This window comes from Camelus bactrianus, chromosome 9 (assembly GCF_048773025.1).
Source record: "Camelus bactrianus isolate YW-2024 breed Bactrian camel chromosome 9, ASM4877302v1, whole genome shotgun sequence".
Taxonomy (NCBI): Eukaryota; Metazoa; Chordata; class Mammalia; order Artiodactyla; family Camelidae; genus Camelus; species Camelus bactrianus.
The window spans coordinates 14193099-14212208 of record NC_133547.1 but is presented as its reverse complement, the minus strand read 5'-3'; the positions used below and the strand labels follow the sequence as shown (position 1 = coordinate 14212208).

The following is a 19110-nucleotide window of genomic DNA, read 5'->3' as shown; positions in this document are numbered from 1 at the left end:
CATCTCTTCTACGGAATCAATTCCAACAGCAGAGAGACATGCTCTACAAACTACCATGTTATCATTAAAAAAAAAAGAAAGGGAACCCCCACAAGCCCCACATCCCCCTTCAGTTATCACCCAGTCCTCTCCTGCCTTCCCAGTGAATGTTCTCTAAGGGGCTGTTTAGACCGATTCACTGCGGCCCGGCTTCCATGGGGACGTATTATTGAAACTTCTAGGAAAAGGCACTTGTCCTCATCTCAACCTTTTGGCAGCGTTCCTCTGATAGTTGAGAAATACCTTGCCAAGCCTTTGCACTATATGATGCTGTTCTATTTCCAGAGAAGGTAATCACTGCCAATATGTCTTCACCTAGAGATAAAGAATTTGTAGACTTTCCCTGCCATGACCTAGATCTCCTTCACTTAAAATGCTGTTGTCACTCATGTGCAGGAGACCACCAGCCAGTGAGGCAGTCTTCTCAAATACATGTGAAGTCACAGATGCTTTTAATGTCTGTTTTCCACTTTCATTCTTCTTTACTTCCTTCATAGGCAAGCCAGGAGAGCTACTTTAAAACAATCTATAAAAAAGCCAATTTTTAAAAAATAATTCTACTTATAAATTTTAAGAAACCAATTTTTGAAAAATTCCAACTCTTATCCATCTTCAGTCATTTAATAATTCACAAAATGGTTATCAAGTGCCAACCATAGGCAAGGAAATACAAATTCTTGCTTCAAGGCAGATTTACAACTATGATACAATGTGATACGCAAGAGCTGACATATGGAAAGTAATAAGTGAGCATAAGGAAGGCTTTACAGAAGAGGGGAAACAAGCAGGTCATGAGCAAAAGAGACAGGAGGAAATGATTCTACCTAAGAAATTAGAATGTGAGCACAAATATTAGGCATTTGGAATCTAAGAGTGTCCGCGGAACCTGGAAGGAAGAGTGCAAAATACATGGAAGCAAGTACAGAGATGAGTCTGGGAAGAAATTCTGAACAATACTAGGAAAATAATAATTATCTACTATTGAATTCTGAAATACGCTTACCTATCAGAAATTTCTTTCTGCAGAGCAGGTAACTGCTGGTCATCAGTTTCTCCCCTCTTCCTCTGCTGAGTTTGTCCTTTATAACAGTTGCCATCACACATGGTGTCTGATCCTTCCAGTTCACCACTTTTGTTCCTGTTCTCTTCTACTTTAATCTTTAGTGAAAGTTTGATACAAAAGGTAATTATTACTTTATTCATGATAAAGACTTTCTTTCCATTCATTTTATCATTTGACTCAGAGTTTGCCCTGATTTCTATTGATTAAAATATATTTGTTCTTACTTTAATTTTATCATTTGAAGACATTGAAATGTTTGTAAATTCTGCTTCTTTCTGTTTGAGGAAAAGAAAGAGAATTTCCAAAATTTTAAAAGGGCTTTCTTAATGTTGTGCTGTTACATCCACTCTTCTGCATGTGAATGGCAGAGACAGAGAAATAAAAAGACAAAGTCATAAAATTTGTCCTCTTCTGTCTTTACCACATAGATTTTGTATTAAACAGCCAGACTTAGAAGATGTCACACCTTGGTGCTTCAGTAACACAAAGGAAACAATCTTCTTTCTGTGCTAAGGCTATCCTTTCCCCACTACATTTTATAATTCTTGTTTCATTTGGATCCTGGGGTATCAAAAAAGTGGTGTTTAATAAAATATATAAACCCAAGTTTACCGAAAGGAGCAGAGTGAAACTGATGAATTGCCAGTTAGTGTGGAATTCTGGAAAAGGAATAATGATTCCCAATTTCACATTCAATAACCATGACCATTTTATAGCTAGAGGGTATAGGAGTAGTGAGTGATCTACCTTAGCCCCACTGTCTACTGATAATGGGAACACAACCAAGAAAGGTCAAGTGATTTGTTCAAAGCCCCTAAAGCAGCAATCTTCAGCATTTCACGGTGTCAAAAGAGATGATACAATTCTCTAACACTGAATCTAATAAAGTACCAAATAAATTCATCAAATTGATCAGATAAGTTAAAAGTGTGACTTTGGCAAAGCTGGTGGCAGGGCTCAACTCCTTTTTCTATTAAAGGAGAACACCTTCAGATTTCTGTCTACCTTTCACACTCTTTGCACTCACACAAAAGAACACACACACACATTTAAAAAATCCATTACTAGAAGTGAAGAAAAACATTCAGTGCATCTCAAAACTCAAGATTTCTCCTTTGGAGATAAATACAGATTTTTTTTTCCTGAGGGTTCATACTACCTATATGATAACATCATACATGTCAAAACTTACTACATTTTATTAAATAATACAATGTAAGGGTCTGACTCAACGGAAACACCCAAGAGTGTTGATTCAAGAATATGTGGGAGCACATGTATTTGTTCTTAAGTATATCTCAGAGTGGCCGTGATGGAATTCTAAGTGTCCAGTGATCAGTAAGACACAAAAGCCACACTCACTAAAGCACAATGAACGGATCAGTTTAGTGAGAGTGTGTGCTTATATCCCTTGTCTCAGTCACTGCTTCCTTCCCATTCTATGGAAATGCAACTTATATTTAAGCCAATAGATTAAAAACAAACAAACCAACAAACCTTGAGCTTATTATATTTCCTAAGCCATTTCACTTGCGTTCATTCTGGCTCAGAAGGTCACGTGGCACACAGCTGAATTACTTTCCCACTTCATATGAAAGACTGACACAGACACTTATGTTGATTAAGGAACCAAACCCAGGAAAATACTTCCCTGAATTCGTGTTATTTAGATGGCAGAAATAGTCTGTTTCTACACAATTACATATTTAGATCATCCCCGTTTTATACACAAGCTATTTCCATAAGTGGAAAATCAGATCACATATGGATCAGAATGGAAGAGATGATTGATAAAGAGAAAAACCAGAGTAGCAGCAAAGGAACCTCTACCTCTTTTTGAAGTTGAATTTTCTTTTTCCAAAGCCAGGAATTCTACTTGTAACATGCCTACCTCATTCTTAAACCTTTGCATATCTTGGTGGAACTCTTTTAGATATACTTTGTTCTGCTACCATTTGATGGGGAAGAACTCACATTTCCTAATTTGGGGTCCATGATTTTAGAGTTATTAGCACCGCAGTTAACTGCAAGCAATGGCTTCTGGAGCTGGCCTTCTATTGGTTTGGTTTTCTTATAAGTATTTGAAACAGCAGACATAGCGTGACTTTTTGTCTGAATCATTTGTTTCATCTCACTGGAGTGGGCAAGCCACAAGCCAAAAATGCTTTTTGGACCACTTACCAGAGGTGTATGTCTGATCTCTGATTTCCAGGGAGTATTTCGGCTCCTTTTTTGTTTTCTTTTCAAATCAATTTCTTGGTTTTCTTTCACCAGCAGCCGAGCTCGGTTCCTTACTTCATTTTCTCTATCAGTAAAGAAACCCTCCTCATTTTTGTCACAAACATGTTCAGTGTCTGGTGTGTCATTTTCAGTTAACTTATTTTCATTTAAATAAAGTTTTGAAGATGACTGGCAGCCATACTTTGCTGAATCAGCCTTGGAGTAAAATGGGGAAACACTTTCAACAGTGGGCTCTTCGTGTTGAGGGAACGCCTGGAATCCTACAGAGATGGAGGCTCCAGGTGCATCTTGTTCCTCAGAATCACATATATTCTTTGTCACACTGGAAGGTAGTTCCTTTAAGTCACCATGTAGTTCAGAGTTGCCATGTAGTGACTCTGTCTTACGATGAACAGTAATTTTGCATTTTTCACGGATTTTACTGACTTTCTGATTTAACTTCTTTGTGATAAATTTTGTATTAATTTGCCACCGTAATTTGCCTTTTTTGACCCACATGTCCTCATGCTTCTCCACACAAGAATGTTTTGAAGATACAGGTACGTCCTTTCTGTCCTGTTCCTTATTCATTCCTGGTTCTCCAGGCATTTTTTGCAGATGCACAGGTGAAAGATTGATCTGCCTGATTTGACCTTCAGATTTCTTTTCTTTCACAGTACATGCTTGTAAAACGTATTTATCCTTAAGTAGTCAAGTACAGATAAAGAAAAATTAGAAAATAATTAAAATTTAACAAACTTCCTAATCTATGTTTGGCTACTCACAAACTAAGAAGTGAAAAATAACTTGCCTTAGCCTTGAAATAGGAGAAAAATAGGAACTCAGAAACCTAACTTTGTCACTGTTTGTTTGAACTAAACAATTCATACATGTTAAAGCTACCAAGAATTAGAGATTAGGTTTTTAACATTACAGAGGCTTCCTCACTAAAAAATAGTTCACCTCACATACCTTAAATAGTGAGCCCCTCCAGTGCATGTAAAGGTTTTTTAAAAAGGACTAATAACCGGAGAATAGGCAAAGTGTAAATTATTAGGTGCCAAAATCAATTAACTTCAATCAGAAACAGGAACAAATTCATAAATTTTAATGCAAACTATATACTATGATAGTGATCTATCTCAATATGTATTCTCTGCATCCATCCAGGTGTATTATACTCTAATATTCACTATTGAGAGTGAATAAAAGAATTTTTAATAACATTTACTGATTTCCTACCCTGAAATGAAATAAATTAGAAAGGTTTTGTTTGTTCCCTAACAGCAAAGGTCCAATCCTGGAAGGTTTGATTCTCTTAATAGGCAGCTGGGTTGACTCTATGACCCCTATTCTCTCCCTGATTGTAGATTCTGAAATCAATTACATAGAGGTCGCAAGACAGAAGAAATCTTTCATCTTGGCATCAATGACTTGCAATTTTAAATTGCAAATTTTGGACCACTGGGAATGACTGTTCCTTACATAAAACTAACCCAGTGGCCATCACTGCTGGATTGTTTACAATTTCAACTACTTAATCACATGATTTATTATTTGATATCACCTTCTTTATCATGTGAGGCAGTTATAAAAATGGAAGAAGTAAACAATATTCAGGAAGGATTTTTGCCTCAATTCGAAAGATAAAATTTAACTATAAATTATTATAGACCCTAACAATACTTAAAGCTTTGTAACTAGATAAAATGTTATTAAAAACGGAATATGAAATAATTATTTATTCACTCTAAAATCTAGTTTGAAAGGCAATTTCTTTTGAACTGTGTTATTAAAGCACAGAAAACAATATTAAACCCGAAATTTAAATTTACATTTTTACATACCTGTGACTGGTTGTTTTCACTTCCATCAAGTCCTTCTTGCTCTTCCTTAGATGCCATTTCTAAGTCTAGGTCTGCTGAAAATTGAATATGCTTAATTAAAATTAACTACTTAGAACAACTATATAAAAGGCAACATCTGTATAAAAATAGATAAAAAACATTACATTAATTGACAGTTTAAATTAAGCTTAATCTTTAGCTGAACATTTAATTCTTTAAGTAATACTTCTAATTATCTAAAACTTCAACGAAGTGTTTGCGAAATACTAGATGTTACCAGATTAAAGGCACACAAACATTTCAAGGTTTTATTCACAAATTCATCCACCAGACATGAACAAAACAAAGAGAAACAATACAAAATTTAAAAATACAGTAGAAACATACAGAGTCACAATAGACTCTATTCTCTACCTCCTAACTACCTTTTTAACAACATACCAAGCTTTAAGAGCAATGCTATTCATGGTTCCCAAAATTACTGTTACTTTTTATGCTTTTATCTTTCCTTAATCTGAAATGTTTCCCCCTATTGTTCTGAGAAATTCCTTTTCCTCTTTTAAGTCTCAGCCTGCTTTGTGAAGTCCTCCTTGTTTACAGCTATCTTTCTACAGAGACACAGGGATCTCTTTCCTTGGAGCTACCTTGGTACTTCACAGATTTTTCTAGTGTATCTTCATCAGCTGAGCTGTAAACTATTTCTTTACATGTCTATCCTCTTTGGTCCTTTGCTGTAGAGGACAAACTCTTAAAAGTAACTTTGTAGAAACTGTCTTTATTTATTTTACTCAATAATTACTTATATAGTTCCTGCTTTAGCAGTAGGCACTGGACATTAAAGAATAATGTGGATAATAGGTGTTAGGGATGGCTTTTCTAGAGAGAATGCCTGAGCTGAGACTTCAGCAGTGAGGTCAGCCAGCTTCCCAGGAAAGCGGGACAGGAGAGCAAGAGAACACGCAAGGCTGGGCAGGAAGGGAGAGACGCACACGAGAGGGTCAATATTTGTGTGAAATCCAGGGCAGGTGAGGAAGGCATCATCAGCAGCTCAGAACACCAGAGCAAAGGACAGACAGAGGGCGCTAGAGATGGAGAGCCAGGCAGAAGTCAGACCACGAAAGCCTTGCCTGTCCCTGTAAGATGCCTGGACATTAATATGCTTTAAGGAGTGTTTCATGGTCATGTGTGCATTTGAGATAGATCACTCTACGTGCTGAATATAGCTGTAACTACTATTTATAAATTCAGAGCTAGATAAAAATAAAGCTAAGAAACCATACTTTGAGAAGGGAATCTGTGGATGGCCACCTAGGTTTCCCAACCTGTCACAAAGCTCTAGACACCATCCTCCTACCGGCTCTCAGGAGTGTGCTGAATACTAGTCTCAACGAACTTACTTTCTCCTAACCCTCTTTGCTATTTAATATGCTGCTTTGGTCAGAGGAAGAATGTAAATGTCATGCCAAAAGGCATTGTCTGGTTCTAGGTTGCATAAAAAGAGTAAACACAAAAGAGATCCTGCCACAAAGTGATTTCTGCAAAGTCAGAGTATGGCGAAGCCACGCACAGGTGGACTACGGCTAACTCTCTGTGCTGCTTTATTACCTTCTTTGCTGCTTCTGTTCTCTGGCAGCTGTGATTCACGCAGGCCACGGAGCGCTGCATTTTCTGACAGAGACATGGCTCCAATATTCATCTGGTCTTTATCTACTAGGGCCGTCTGCCTCAGTTCTGTGGGTGCTGACTGGTCTGTGGTAACTGATTGTGATAGCAACGGACATTTATTGACTACCAAATGCTCAGCTCTTTGACCAGCCACTTTATTGGGTCTCAAACTATTAGAATCCCAGTCTGAAGAATCCGAAAACAAAGTTTCCACTTATTAGAATATGAATAACAATACAAACTTGACTAACTTGTATAAATTGTCTTTCCAGAGCAGCAGCCCCAAGTCCGTCCGCAGCCCCACATCCTCCTCTCCTCTCGAACACACAGTTCCTTCCCAGCTGGTTGTACTTTACATATCACTGCTGTTCATATAGGGAGCCACTGTCTCTCTTTTTTCTACTTTTAATTCTCTACTATCACTTATTTGGATTAACTCACACTCTCTATTAAACAGTCTATATTCCATAAGAGCTTTATGAATAATTATGAGTCTTCAACATATGAATTTTTTCATTAACCAAATGGATGTCTAACCAGCCATTTACGGGACGTTTAAATATGCATGGCAGTATTGTGTCCTAGAGACATGGGTTTAAGAAAACTTAATGAACTGTACTACTTTAATTACAATGAGACAGTCTTTCCTCAATGTACCAATATCTTCAGAATTCTTTCCTTAAGGCTTGGATAAACATCATCAATTTATTTAAGAAAAGATAGCCTTGAGTGACTAATTTTTTCCATATAAAAATAGGATAAGTCAAGGTACAAACTAGATCCAAAGAGTACAGGGTACCACGAGACAGGAAATATGTAACAAAAATGTTTTCCATTTTTTAAAAGAATTAAGTTGTCAGATTTAAACTTTTTAAGACAAGTTAAAGAAAAAAAGGTAAGAAATGTAGAAGTGAACTTTAAAGCCCGTTTCATCACAAGGGCCCCTGTATCATTTCACATCCATGAACCCTGTTTAAAACCGCAGTTCTCAAGTGTCATCTGAGAAGCCCTGCAGCCCCAAGTTCCCTCCATCTAGGGAGTCCAAGAGGTCAAAACTATTTTCACAATAATACTGAATGCTATTTTCATTCTCATTCTCCGTTAAGTGTGCAGTGGAGGTTTCCAGATACATGACATGTGATAACATCATAGCTCTAATGGCTAATGGAATGTTTGTGTGTGCTTGTATTTTAAATCTTTCAGTTTTAGTTTCTAATATACTAAACATCAATAGATACAAACCAGTTAAGAGTTCTTTGGAATTGTCAATAATTTTTAATAGTATAAAAAGAATCCTAAACCCCAAAACTTTCAGGATTAGTGTTTTAAAAGATCATGTCTACCAAATATTAAGGTAGGACTAATTACTTCCATCATTTTTAATAATCAAAGACACCACCCCCTCCACACACACACACTGCTAATCAAAACATCCAGTTGGCTTAAGATCTTTGGGGAAGGGAAATAGCTCAGTGGTAGAGCACATGCTTAGCATGCACAAGGTCCTGGGTTCAATCCCTAGGACCTCCATTAATAAATAAATACAGAAATGAATAAATATCATCAATGTGACAGAACTAAAATAAAGTGAAATATGACTGACATGTTAGCAAGTGAAGCTTTACCCTACGTAAAGGTCAGAATTCAGTTAAGCACTTTAAAACTCTGGAAAAACCTTAGAACCTAATAATCAATCTCTCGGAATCCCTAAGAAATATGGGGATACCAAACTGAGCACTTCAGTGTCTCCGAACATCAATAGAAACATCTGAGTCAAAACTGACATTTTAAAAAATCTTTTTCTTATGCTTATATATTTTATTCAATCATGGATGTCAATTATAACATCTGCCTTATTTATGTCATCTTTCAATTATATTTGAAAAAAAGAAAGAATTAGGAATAAGAAGACTGTACATCACTTCAGAGTTAAATGTGTATTGCAAAATTTACCTGATTTGAATGTTTGTAAATTCTTCATTCCTCCTGTTTTATTAGGAACTGAATCTTTCACTCCAACGGCAGGCTGAATGGTTTTTGAAACAAACCGATTAATAATGTACTTTTGATACAATCTGTTGCAATAATTCAAGGGGGGGGAGTAGTGTCGAGCTCAGTGGAAGTGTGCCTGTTTAAAAGTGCATGAGGTCCTAGGCTAAATTCCCAGTACCCTCATTAGAAAAAATTTCATGATAAAAGTATAAAAGTTTTTACCTTCAAGTTAGGATGCATTTCAGTAGAATCTAAAAGCCAAAAGGGACACATAATCAATTACATGTAAATATGAAAGCCAACTATCCATTCCTGCAGAGTTAGTACTGAGCGCAATCCTCATGCTTGCTTTGGAAATGAATACATTAGGTTTCGGTGTTTTGCTTTTGAGGGGCAGTTAGGACAGCAAGAAGACAGAAATATGAATCCATTATAGATAGTGAATAAAGAACAGGAATGTAGGTTTAAAAAACATGCAGTTAAGATTTCAAAAGTTCGATTATGTTTCAGATGACTTTATAAGATAGAAACGTGCACATATACCAATGTGAACATGCTGCCTGAGGAGGAGAAAAGCGATCTTTAATCAGAAGAACAAATCAGGGCTCCAAGAAGACAAATGTGAAAGCTGATGGTAAAATGCAACAGCACAGCGTTCATGCGACTGACACCATTAGACTACAAGTATTTATCATGCTCTTCAAATTGTCCTATCATTTAGGAAGTCCACAGTTGTGATGGCAGTTCATTTGAATGTGCAATTCACTTATCATCAAAGTGTGATGAATTGATCAGCTTGGATACACACTTGTAGAATAATAGTTCATAAAAATATTCATTGTTTTCCATACCCACTTGGGCTATTGGTATGCCTGCATTTCTTGGATCCTCTAGCCATCGAAGTTTCTTGATCCACTCATGCAAGAAAGAATGTATACTGAGTTTTCAATATTGAAATCTGATGATCAAAAATAAAATTTAATTGCCACAGAATTATTAGATATTAGAAGTCTTTTATATTTCAAAACCTTTGTAGTATTCACTGAAAATAACAACTTTAACATTTATGGAAAGAACCTTATTAAATTCTTTTGTTTCCTCTAAACACAAGTCTACCCTCTGAGCGTGGTCTGAAGACCGGCAACAAGGGCATCACCTGAGATTGTTAGAAACTGCTCAGAATGTGCAGTTTTCACTGGGTCCCCAGGTGACTGAGTAAAATTTGAGAAACTCTGGTCTATACCGAGTCTGCTTCTACAGCACTTGGACTTAATTGAGCCTTCTGAAATCCAGCCTCACGCGCCTCCTGTAACACTTCCCCAAAAGCTGCATCAGAAGTTGCAGACATTCCAAAGGACTCTTTACCAGGCTCCAGCTCCCCTGACCTCCCCAGAACGCACCCTGCTCTCTTCCTCTTTCCCACTCTTCTGTTGGCCTATGAGACACCATCCTATATGGCAGCAACACGCTGCATGACACGAAGGTCCAGACATTTACAGCTGACCACACATGCCTATGCTCATCCACGGTAGGTACCCCAAGCTCTGCATGATCAGGTACCGCAGTCCTCACCGCCTTCCTAATGATCGGGGTGCCGGGGGAGTGGAGCTTTCTGCTGTGCTTCCTGGACAAGCTTTGGTGCTGGAAGAAGGTCACTTCATACCCATCTCATCTCAAACACTCTTTTCTTCCTTCTTCTAAAGAACTATTCTACATTACCACCTCCTGCCAGGGACCCCCTCCCTTTAATTCATTTACTCCCCTCCTCCCTGCCTCTCTCATTCTTCACTCCCTCCTTCCCTCCTCCTGATTTCCTGGCTGTCCTCAGATCACAGAGCATCTTGAAAGAAAACTAACAACTGATCTCCTCAAACAGCATTCTACTTTAATCGTTGCTGACACCTGATAAGATATACAATTTACCTCTTTTTCTCTTCTTTTTTCTCACTATATGTTCAACAGGTGATTTTCTTTGGCTGAGAGAATGTATCCTAATTCATGTTTTAAATCAACATTCTGTCAAAAGACTTTTTGATAAAATAGAGTGCTTACTTTCTATTTGTCCATTTAATGTATGTTTTTCTCCTTGACCTGCAGCTCCAGATAACTGATCAACATAGTTCGGTAGTTGAACCTTGGTGGTACTCTGTTAAAATTAATATTAATAATGAATTGCATGAAGATTTCCTAATCCCTTTCTAAGAAAATATTTGTTTCCTACCTTATTATTATTATTTTTTAATTTCCTAGTTTAAAAGCAATTAGATTAAAAAACAAGATAAGCATATCCTAGAAACCCAAACATTTAAATAGAAAATTTCATATACACTCTCTAGATGAATTCTATCGTTTATCTTCAGTTGGCTTTTGATTCTGTGAACTGAGAATGGAAAGCCAGAGCAAATATTTTCACAGACAAAATACTGACGTGCAGATTTCAACAAAGAATTAACTTCAAAACGCCTAATTCCATTTTGCATTCCTCAACAAAAGAAGAGGACGTTTTTAAAAAATAAATATTTTTATATGTATAACTGAATTGCTTTGCTGTACACTTGAAAGTAACATTATGAACTGACTACACTTCAATAAAAAATAAAATTAAAAATATACATAATTAAATATATCCTTTAATAAGTATACGTGCTATAAATTTAAAATGTTTCTTAGGGCAGATATTGACTTTAGTATTAAAATAACACACTTGGCATGAAAAGAAGCCTTGGAGTCTGTCATGTTGAGTATTAACAGAACACTGTGGAAACTGCTACACTTCAGTAAACAAAGACTTAGCAGAATCTAACTATTATTTGATAAAACTTTCATTGATAGGAAAAAGAGTTGAATAAGGTAGCAAAGTAGAAAGAAAAACATTTATGCTTAAATTAACAGCAGAAAAATTTTAAATGTAGTTATGCAGCTCTTCAAAAAGTACCATAAGCTTTACTTTAATATGGGAAGAATAAGAACACTGTTTATTGACCATCTGCACATGCCAGGCCTTTATCATGCACGTTGTCTTTTCTACACACACCAATGATAAAGGTGATTCTAGGGACGCTTACCCACTTGCTGCTTCCTGGCCACCCCAAGATGCTGGAGCACCGTGATGAGCAGACGGGACCCGCTGTTCTCTCTGTCTGGAACATCCCTCCCCTGGACCTTCGTGTGCTGGCTCCTTCCTGTCCATCACCTGGCAGCTTTGGTCACACTCAGCTCTTGTCTGACTACCTAAATTCCACCCTTACTCCACCCCAGTCCTAACTACAAACTCCCCCACGGTTGTCTAACCTAAGTCTCTCCACGTTCCCCATAGAAGGACTTTCTGTCCCTGAAAAACGGTTCCTGTTTACTTGTTCTTCTGTTCCTGCCACTACAGCCTAACCCCTCAACTGCTACATTCAGTGTCTAACGGCCCGATGCATAGCTGGTGTTCAGGAACAGGAATTTATTTAAGGTCAAAACATCTAAAATCCCCAGAGGTCACCAAGTACCAAAGCACTATATACCTATCGGAGATGTCCGATAACAGCCCACCGACACTCAACATACCCCAAATGAGAAATCCCGTGCCCGCTCTAACTTTCCCATCTTATCATCCTTCAGATTTTAAAAAAGCGTCCTCAAGATATTAGTAGGTCACTTGTGGCCACTGTCATCATTCTGTCTTACATTTCTATAGCACCCTTTACAGCTAACAATGTGTTTTCACATTTGTTACCACATTTTTGTTCATGACACATAACCTGAGGTTTAGGTGTCAATATCATATTTTTGAACGAGGTCACTGACATTCAAACAAGTCAGACAAGTTTTCCCAAGATCCCACAGTGGGTAAGAACCAGGATGCTACCACGTCTGCTGACTTCAAGTACAGTGTTGTGCCACTAGGCAGGAGCTGCCGAGATCCAAGGGCTCGGGCTCTTCTGACCTCTTTCCATGGCTATCACCTTGGAATAGGTCACCACTACCCTGCACTTAGCTTCCTTCATTTCGGTCGCCATAAAAGTACTCAGTGCACACTACTTTCCCTGCCCAAACTGGGCTGTCCTCAGTAAAACATCACTAAACCAAACTGCTGGCATTTTAACACCATGTATTTATTACTATTCCCCATGCTTTTTCTTCTCCTGAAATGTTCGTTGCAGATCTACCTGACAATCCAAACATAATAACACTTTCAAGTCACAGGCACTGTCTTTACAAGGTCAAAGTGGTTAAACAAACAAAGAAAAACACTTTTGTTTTTAAAATGCAACTTGTTTCTCTCTGAATCTCACTAGGAGTTTTACACATCCATTTATAACAAAGAAACAAACATCTGGTCACAGGCTGACCAAGAATAATTCATTAGTTTTTAGAAAATGTAACTTCAGAGCCCAAGCTGAATCCCTGTGACTTCTAAGCCTTGGTTTTTGCACTACATACACCCATTTCATTAGGTGAGTCTGGAAAATTAACAGAAGTGCACTCTGCAGTGGTATGACATGTAGCATGGAATGATTTTACTAAGTGCAGGTTAAAAATATGAGGGAATAATTTTGCTGGGCAAATGCAAAAGTGAGAAAGTGAAGTCAAAACATCCCTCCATTTATGTTTTAACATCACGCAATGCTTATATTAGAAAATAATAATAATAGAAGACAGTACCTCAGAGTCCCAGGATGGTTCTACACCTTCCTTTTCTTCTAATCCTAATGCTGGGGTTGTGCCTACAAAATGTAGTCACAGATACATTAATGAGAACACGTACGACTGGGAAGTTGAAATACATATATAAGCCTATCTTCATTCATGACTATGTCAATAAAATAAAGTGGCAGAAAAGAATTTCAGAGGGTTGAAGCATTTTCTGGAAGAAAACTTGGTCATAGTTGGGATATTTATGAAGAAAGGTGGCAAAAGGAAGACACTTGAAAAGAAAATTGTATCATATTTGGATCTACACACTTCAGATTTTTTACATTTTATTTTTAATTGAGGTACCAGGAATTGAGCTATACCCTCCCCCCTCCAACCATACTAGCTTTTAAGCAGAGAAGGAAATCCACAGATGTGCACTAACTTACCACCTTTGTCATTTTTATGTGCTCCATCAATAGAAACCAATTTGTTATGATCTGCTTGCTCCTTTAGGACACTGTTAATAGTCCGAGTGCCGTTCTCTTTTCCCCCAGTTTTTGGCTTTGCTGCTTCTTCCTATAAAAACAAAACAAAATGTAACAAAAACCCAACTTCAGAAAACATCATATTCCTACACTTGGTCATTCAGTCAATCAGTGAGGAAGACAACATATATTTACTGTATCCATGAGATCATAGGCATTATCCTGGGAGAAGCTGGCAATATGTATAAAAGACAGATTCTGCTCTATATTCTAGGAGAGGTAGAGACACATGAAAATGAATCAACACAGACAATTATAGCCAAAAAGAAAAAAGGTGAGGATCAAATTTTCTTTCCATTGTTCATAAAATCAGCTATATGTCCTTCAGAAGAGTCTGAGCATTTTCCATGACCTGATTTTCCTTCACCTAATTTGAATTTGAGATTATTCCCATCATAATTTGTACTATAGAGCTCCCGCTCTCACTTAACCCCACTATTTCTGCTGTGCGCGTATAATAATCTCTCTCATTTTGACGCTCATTTATCTTTACATTAATCTCATCCTTATTAAATGAATCCTTCCCCTTTGTACTCCTGCCCATCTTCATATTCATTCAGCTGTTCTTTTCAGTTGCTTTCTTGTTCTTTCCTTTCTTAATGGCACACTTGAGAACTGTTTATTGCCACCAAACTTTACAAATCTCAGTCCTGCACATGTGCCTCTCTTGTTATCACTCTGTTTTCTATTGTGATCTTGAGGACTTCCATTTCTGTGTAGGATCCTTTTCATCCCCATGAGAATCAGGGGGACGGTATGGGAAAAAGCACAGGAGGAACAAGTTAAAAATAAAACGGCTTACCTCTGTAACACCAAAGACTGCTGAAGATGGGAGAGGTTCCGGTGCTGGGAAGGCAGGATGAGAAAAGCCTGGAACTTCGGTTGATGGTTCGGGAAAGGTTGTAACCACATCTTCATTTTTCTGATCAAAATTATTGTCCTCAAAGGAGGCGCTAGTTCCTGGTTTCAAAACACCATCTTTTGCCTCTGCTGTAGTGAAAACAAGGTACGGTAGATGAAATTATCTATAATTTCTAGTCAGTGAAAACACAAGAAGGACAATCTTCAAATAACTCACTGTTTATCGTGGGTTCTTGCCAGGCCTGAATCGGCTTTGTGAACCTTGGATGCCAGACTTTCTAGAGAGGAAAATAACATCTTTAAGAACAAGAAATATGAAATTGAATAAAATAATTATAACATTCCCCATTCCTAGAGGATCTAACACAAAGAGCACTGGCTTTGGAGTCATTCAGATATGGATTCAAATCCTGGTTCTGACCTTTACCAACCTACATCTTCTCATGGGGTGAGGATTATGAGAGATGATCTGAGGAGTCCCAAAATGTTACTTTCCTTACCCCTCATTGATTACTATACAAACACTGTGGGATCCATTAGATGACTTTCTTGACCAAAATGATCTAGAACAAAAACTTATCCCTGACAGTTTAGAGTCCTATTGAAAAAACTAACATTAAGAAATTTAAAGTAATTTTTCTATTTTGAAATGTGCTTGCATGATGTATATATGTGTGAATAATCTCTCATGGGGAAATATGAGAGTTTACTTTTTAGCAGTATCTTATTTGGATGAGTTAGAACAGCAAACAGTATAAGCTACTTGTATTCCATTTGCCAAAAAGCTAAAGACAAATGATTGTTTAAATTCAGCTACTTCTAGGAAAGAGGAATTAAAAACAAAAGTAATTCTGAAGGGCAATGACTCATGAGTGAGAGCCACACACATAGTAAACAGAAAGCTGTAACTAAATACAGTCACAGAGGCAGAGTGAGATGGACTGAAAGAACAGACACTGAAGAAGTGTTTTCTGGAAAGAAATATTAGGTTTGGGGCAAATCATTAAAAAAAATTGGCGGAGGAGGAAGAAAAGGCAACATAAGACATGACTAGTCAAGAACAAACATAAGGCAAGAAAAAAAGGGAAATGTAATTATAACAAGGCATGTGGGGATATATATATATTTCAGCATTTATATATATAATAGATCAGTGATGTATGAGTATTGTTCGGTACATACTATCAATGAAAGCCTCTGTTTTACCTTTTTATTATAGAAAACAATATAAATTATATATGCAAGTACATATATTGTTCTTCAGCAAAATTTTTAAAAATATCAAAATATATGGTATATAAAACATATATATAAAACAGAGGACTTTGTTCATAGTGTATCCCCAGTAATACTGACGTGAATTTCTCTACAACTGTTTGTTTGTCAATACTACTATAATAAATGGTTAAATTTTGTCACTGTTAGGCATTCAGTTGAACATGGTCGTCTCTCACTACCTGAATGCTGTAAATTGTTATTAGGGAGAGAGAGAAATAGATTTTTCAAAGTTCCTAACACATCAACTTTCCAGAGAGATAACTGGTAATCAGGATTCTAAGGAGAATACATAGCTTGAAAAGATATATTGAATGGAACATGAGATGGGGCTAAAAAGAAGGTTAAAGAGTTTTCATCTCAAATTCTAAGCTCACAATTGGTGGATACTGAAAAACAGACTGTAACCTTTTCCTATTTATCATACACTTCTTATCTATTTCCTCGGCATTTATGACATATTTCCTCTCATAACAACTGAACTTTTACAACCTAAACAGCGGGAATACAAGTTTAAGTCATATTTTTGGAAATCAAATGGATTTCATTATGACATAGTACACATATTATATTACCTGTACCATCCGATAGATTTCATTATGATAGAGTGTGCATGTTATATTATCTGCAACATGATACAGAATTCCATGTCTCCTCATGCATTCACATTCAAAAGATACTAAAATGTTTCTTATATTTCTAGGTGCTCCAGGAAATGCACAATTACGTTTCCTACTCTCTAGCGGCGTATACTGATGCAGGGGCTATAAAATAAATATGTAAATAACTATACTACAAAATGTCTGAAACTTGAAATTTCAGAATGGGACACGAGGACTGGACATACTTTTTAAAACTATAATACAAAAGAATTCTGAAGTAGGTTTCATCATATGGTTGTTATTATGAGTCTACCTAGAGAGTTGGTTGTTATTTTAGGGAAAACATGTATTCTTCAATTAGATGAAGAGTTTTGAATGAACTCTTAATGGGATAATTTAGAAAACACCGAGGAATCTCTTTATAATATGGGTTTTGAGAAACAGAATTTTAATTTCTAAATTTCTATAATTTCAACTATTATTTTAGTCTTAATGCAGAACCAAAGGTAGAAATGAGGTTAAAAAAACAAAAACAAACAAACAAAAACCTCTTTCCTAAAATCTCTATGCTACCAAAATAAAAAGTGTCCAAGGCGGGGGGAAAAAAAGACACATGCTAAGTAGTTTTGGAACTCAAAGGCCCCAGGAACAGCCCATGATTATCACAGAGAGTAGCTGTGTGCACTGAAGATGTCCCTGAGGCACGAGTATTATACAAGTGCCATCAGTGTGGTTTAAAAGTCAAAGAATCCCTATCCCTGGCCAAGCTTCACACTTCCTCTATCGTTGGAAAACTATTCACAGCACAGTTTTCCTGTCACTATATATTTTCTGGTCCATTTTGCTTCAGCCTCATCTTCAGTATTTACCAAAGTAAGAAAAGAAAAAACAAATCAACCTGTCGTATTTTTATAAAATGGTTTACTCGGACCAAATATCCAATACAAACATAGAACAATGATAGGCAGACCACTGCTAAATTTTAAGAGTAAATACTACACAAAACTAAATTCAGAGCAGAAAAATTAATTTCACAAGAGAGCACTTTACCTTGGGAGCAAGATCTGCGTCATCATCTGCTGATTGTGATGAATCATCAATACAATATATGGATGAAACACTTTGGAGCAAAAATACACATCAAAAATGAGTGAGTTCATTTCTTTAAACAAACAAAAGTCTATGCTGAGGGATAAGAAAGCAGATTTGGGAGCCAGGCTGCCTGATGGTCAAGTCACAGGTCAACTACTTCTTAACCATGGAATCATGGGTCAACTAGTCAACCTCCTGGAACTACAGTTGCCTAGTTACCTAGAAGTAAGCTACAACAGCACAGCTACTCTGCAAAGCTGTTGCGGTGACTATATGAGGTAACAAATGTGAAGTACACAACACAGTGTCTAACCCAGAGTAGGACACTCAACAAACCTTGTTTCTTTTCTCTGTGTTCCCTTACTCAACATATAATTTTTAAAATTCCACAAAATCCTACCTGCTTACAGAGAGATCTTCAATCCTCAATGGAAACTTAACCCTTAAAGTCTCTATTAAAGAGAAAAGTAAAGTAGATTTTGTATCAGCAATAGAAAAATACAGAATACTAAAAGTATAAGACCAATGTTTTGTTAAAAAGCATTTCTTTGGGACCACACCTAGAGACTACACACTCGAGTGAATATTGAGTATACTCCTGGTGGGTAATTAATGAATAAAAACCACTTTCCCTCCTTTACATTTTTCAAAAAAAAAAAAAAACAGATATTTAACAAAATTTGCTATCTTAAAGTGAACTGCTGCTTACAAGGACCAAAATCCCAACCAAACTTTATGAGACTCCCAAAAAAATGATAATCACTAGTAGAATCAGTATCATAAACTGACAATGTCAAACTTACATAGCATGGTGTTTCTGGACGATACCCATGGTACAAACCCACCCTGCCATTTGGCTTTGTCAGCCTCGTGTTATCTGGGCACAGTCATCCCTATTCCCTCACATATGGCCTAGGGCTGTTTTCACACTGCAATGGCAGACATGAGTAGATGTGACAGACACCACATGGCCTAAAATATTGACTCTCTGGCCCTTTATAGAAAAAGCTTGTGCATCCCTGCTTTGTGTCATAACCAGGAAACCCTAAGACTCAAATCAAATCTTCTTACTCTTCTCAACACTCTTCAGTGAATCCGTGCAGCTGCCATTGCTGGCTCCCAGCTCGGCAGCCATGTCTTCTTCGTTGTCCTTGCTGGACAACTGCAACTTTTCTTGGGTATTTTCTGCCCCAGTATGCGAAGAAGGTAAATTCTCAGCTGCAAAAAGAGAAATGATTATTCTGCGGTCATCACAGTAAATACATCTCCTTCCTCAGTGGCTTTTA

At 37.0% G+C, this 19110-nt stretch overlaps 1 protein-coding gene and 1 long non-coding RNA gene across 12 annotated transcripts in view; one reads left to right on the top strand and one right to left on the bottom strand.

Moving 5' to 3' along the window:
* LOC141578720 (ankyrin repeat domain-containing protein 26-like) overlaps nt 1-19110 on the bottom strand; it is a 45176-nt gene that overhangs the window by 23627 nt on the left and 2439 nt on the right. For 2 of the 11 annotated variants that reach the window (XM_074371084.1, XM_074371086.1), the window contains exons 2-16: nt 18896-19042; nt 18225-18276; nt 17783-17852; nt 15073-15133; nt 14797-14984; nt 13896-14025; nt 13477-13538; nt 10879-10972; nt 9682-9741; nt 9049-9077; nt 8788-8860; nt 6775-7020; nt 5170-5243; nt 3284-4024; nt 1043-1197 (exon numbers count right to left, since the gene is read on the bottom strand). In XM_074371084.1, coding sequence (XP_074227185.1) covers nt 1043-1197; nt 3284-4024; nt 5170-5243; nt 6775-7020; nt 8788-8860; nt 9049-9077; nt 9682-9741; nt 10879-10972; nt 13477-13538; nt 13896-14025; nt 14797-14984; nt 15073-15133; nt 17783-17852; nt 18225-18276; nt 18896-18959 — 2099 coding nt within the window. In that variant the 5' untranslated portion in view covers nt 18960-19042. Of the gene's footprint in view, nt 1-1042; nt 1198-3283; nt 4025-5169; nt 5244-6774; nt 7021-8787; nt 8861-9048; nt 9078-9677; nt 9785-10878; nt 10973-11891; nt 12915-13476; nt 13539-13895; nt 14026-14796; nt 14985-15072; nt 15134-17782; nt 17853-18224; nt 18277-18895; nt 19043-19110 lie in introns of those variants that run through there. The other 9 variants (XM_074371085.1, XM_074371087.1, XM_074371088.1 and 6 more) reach the window with 9 other exon arrangements.
* The window catches only part of LOC141578726 (uncharacterized), an 89610-nt gene that overhangs the window by 68513 nt on the left and 1987 nt on the right, over nt 1-19110 (top strand). The gene's annotated exons all lie outside the window — the stretch shown is intronic.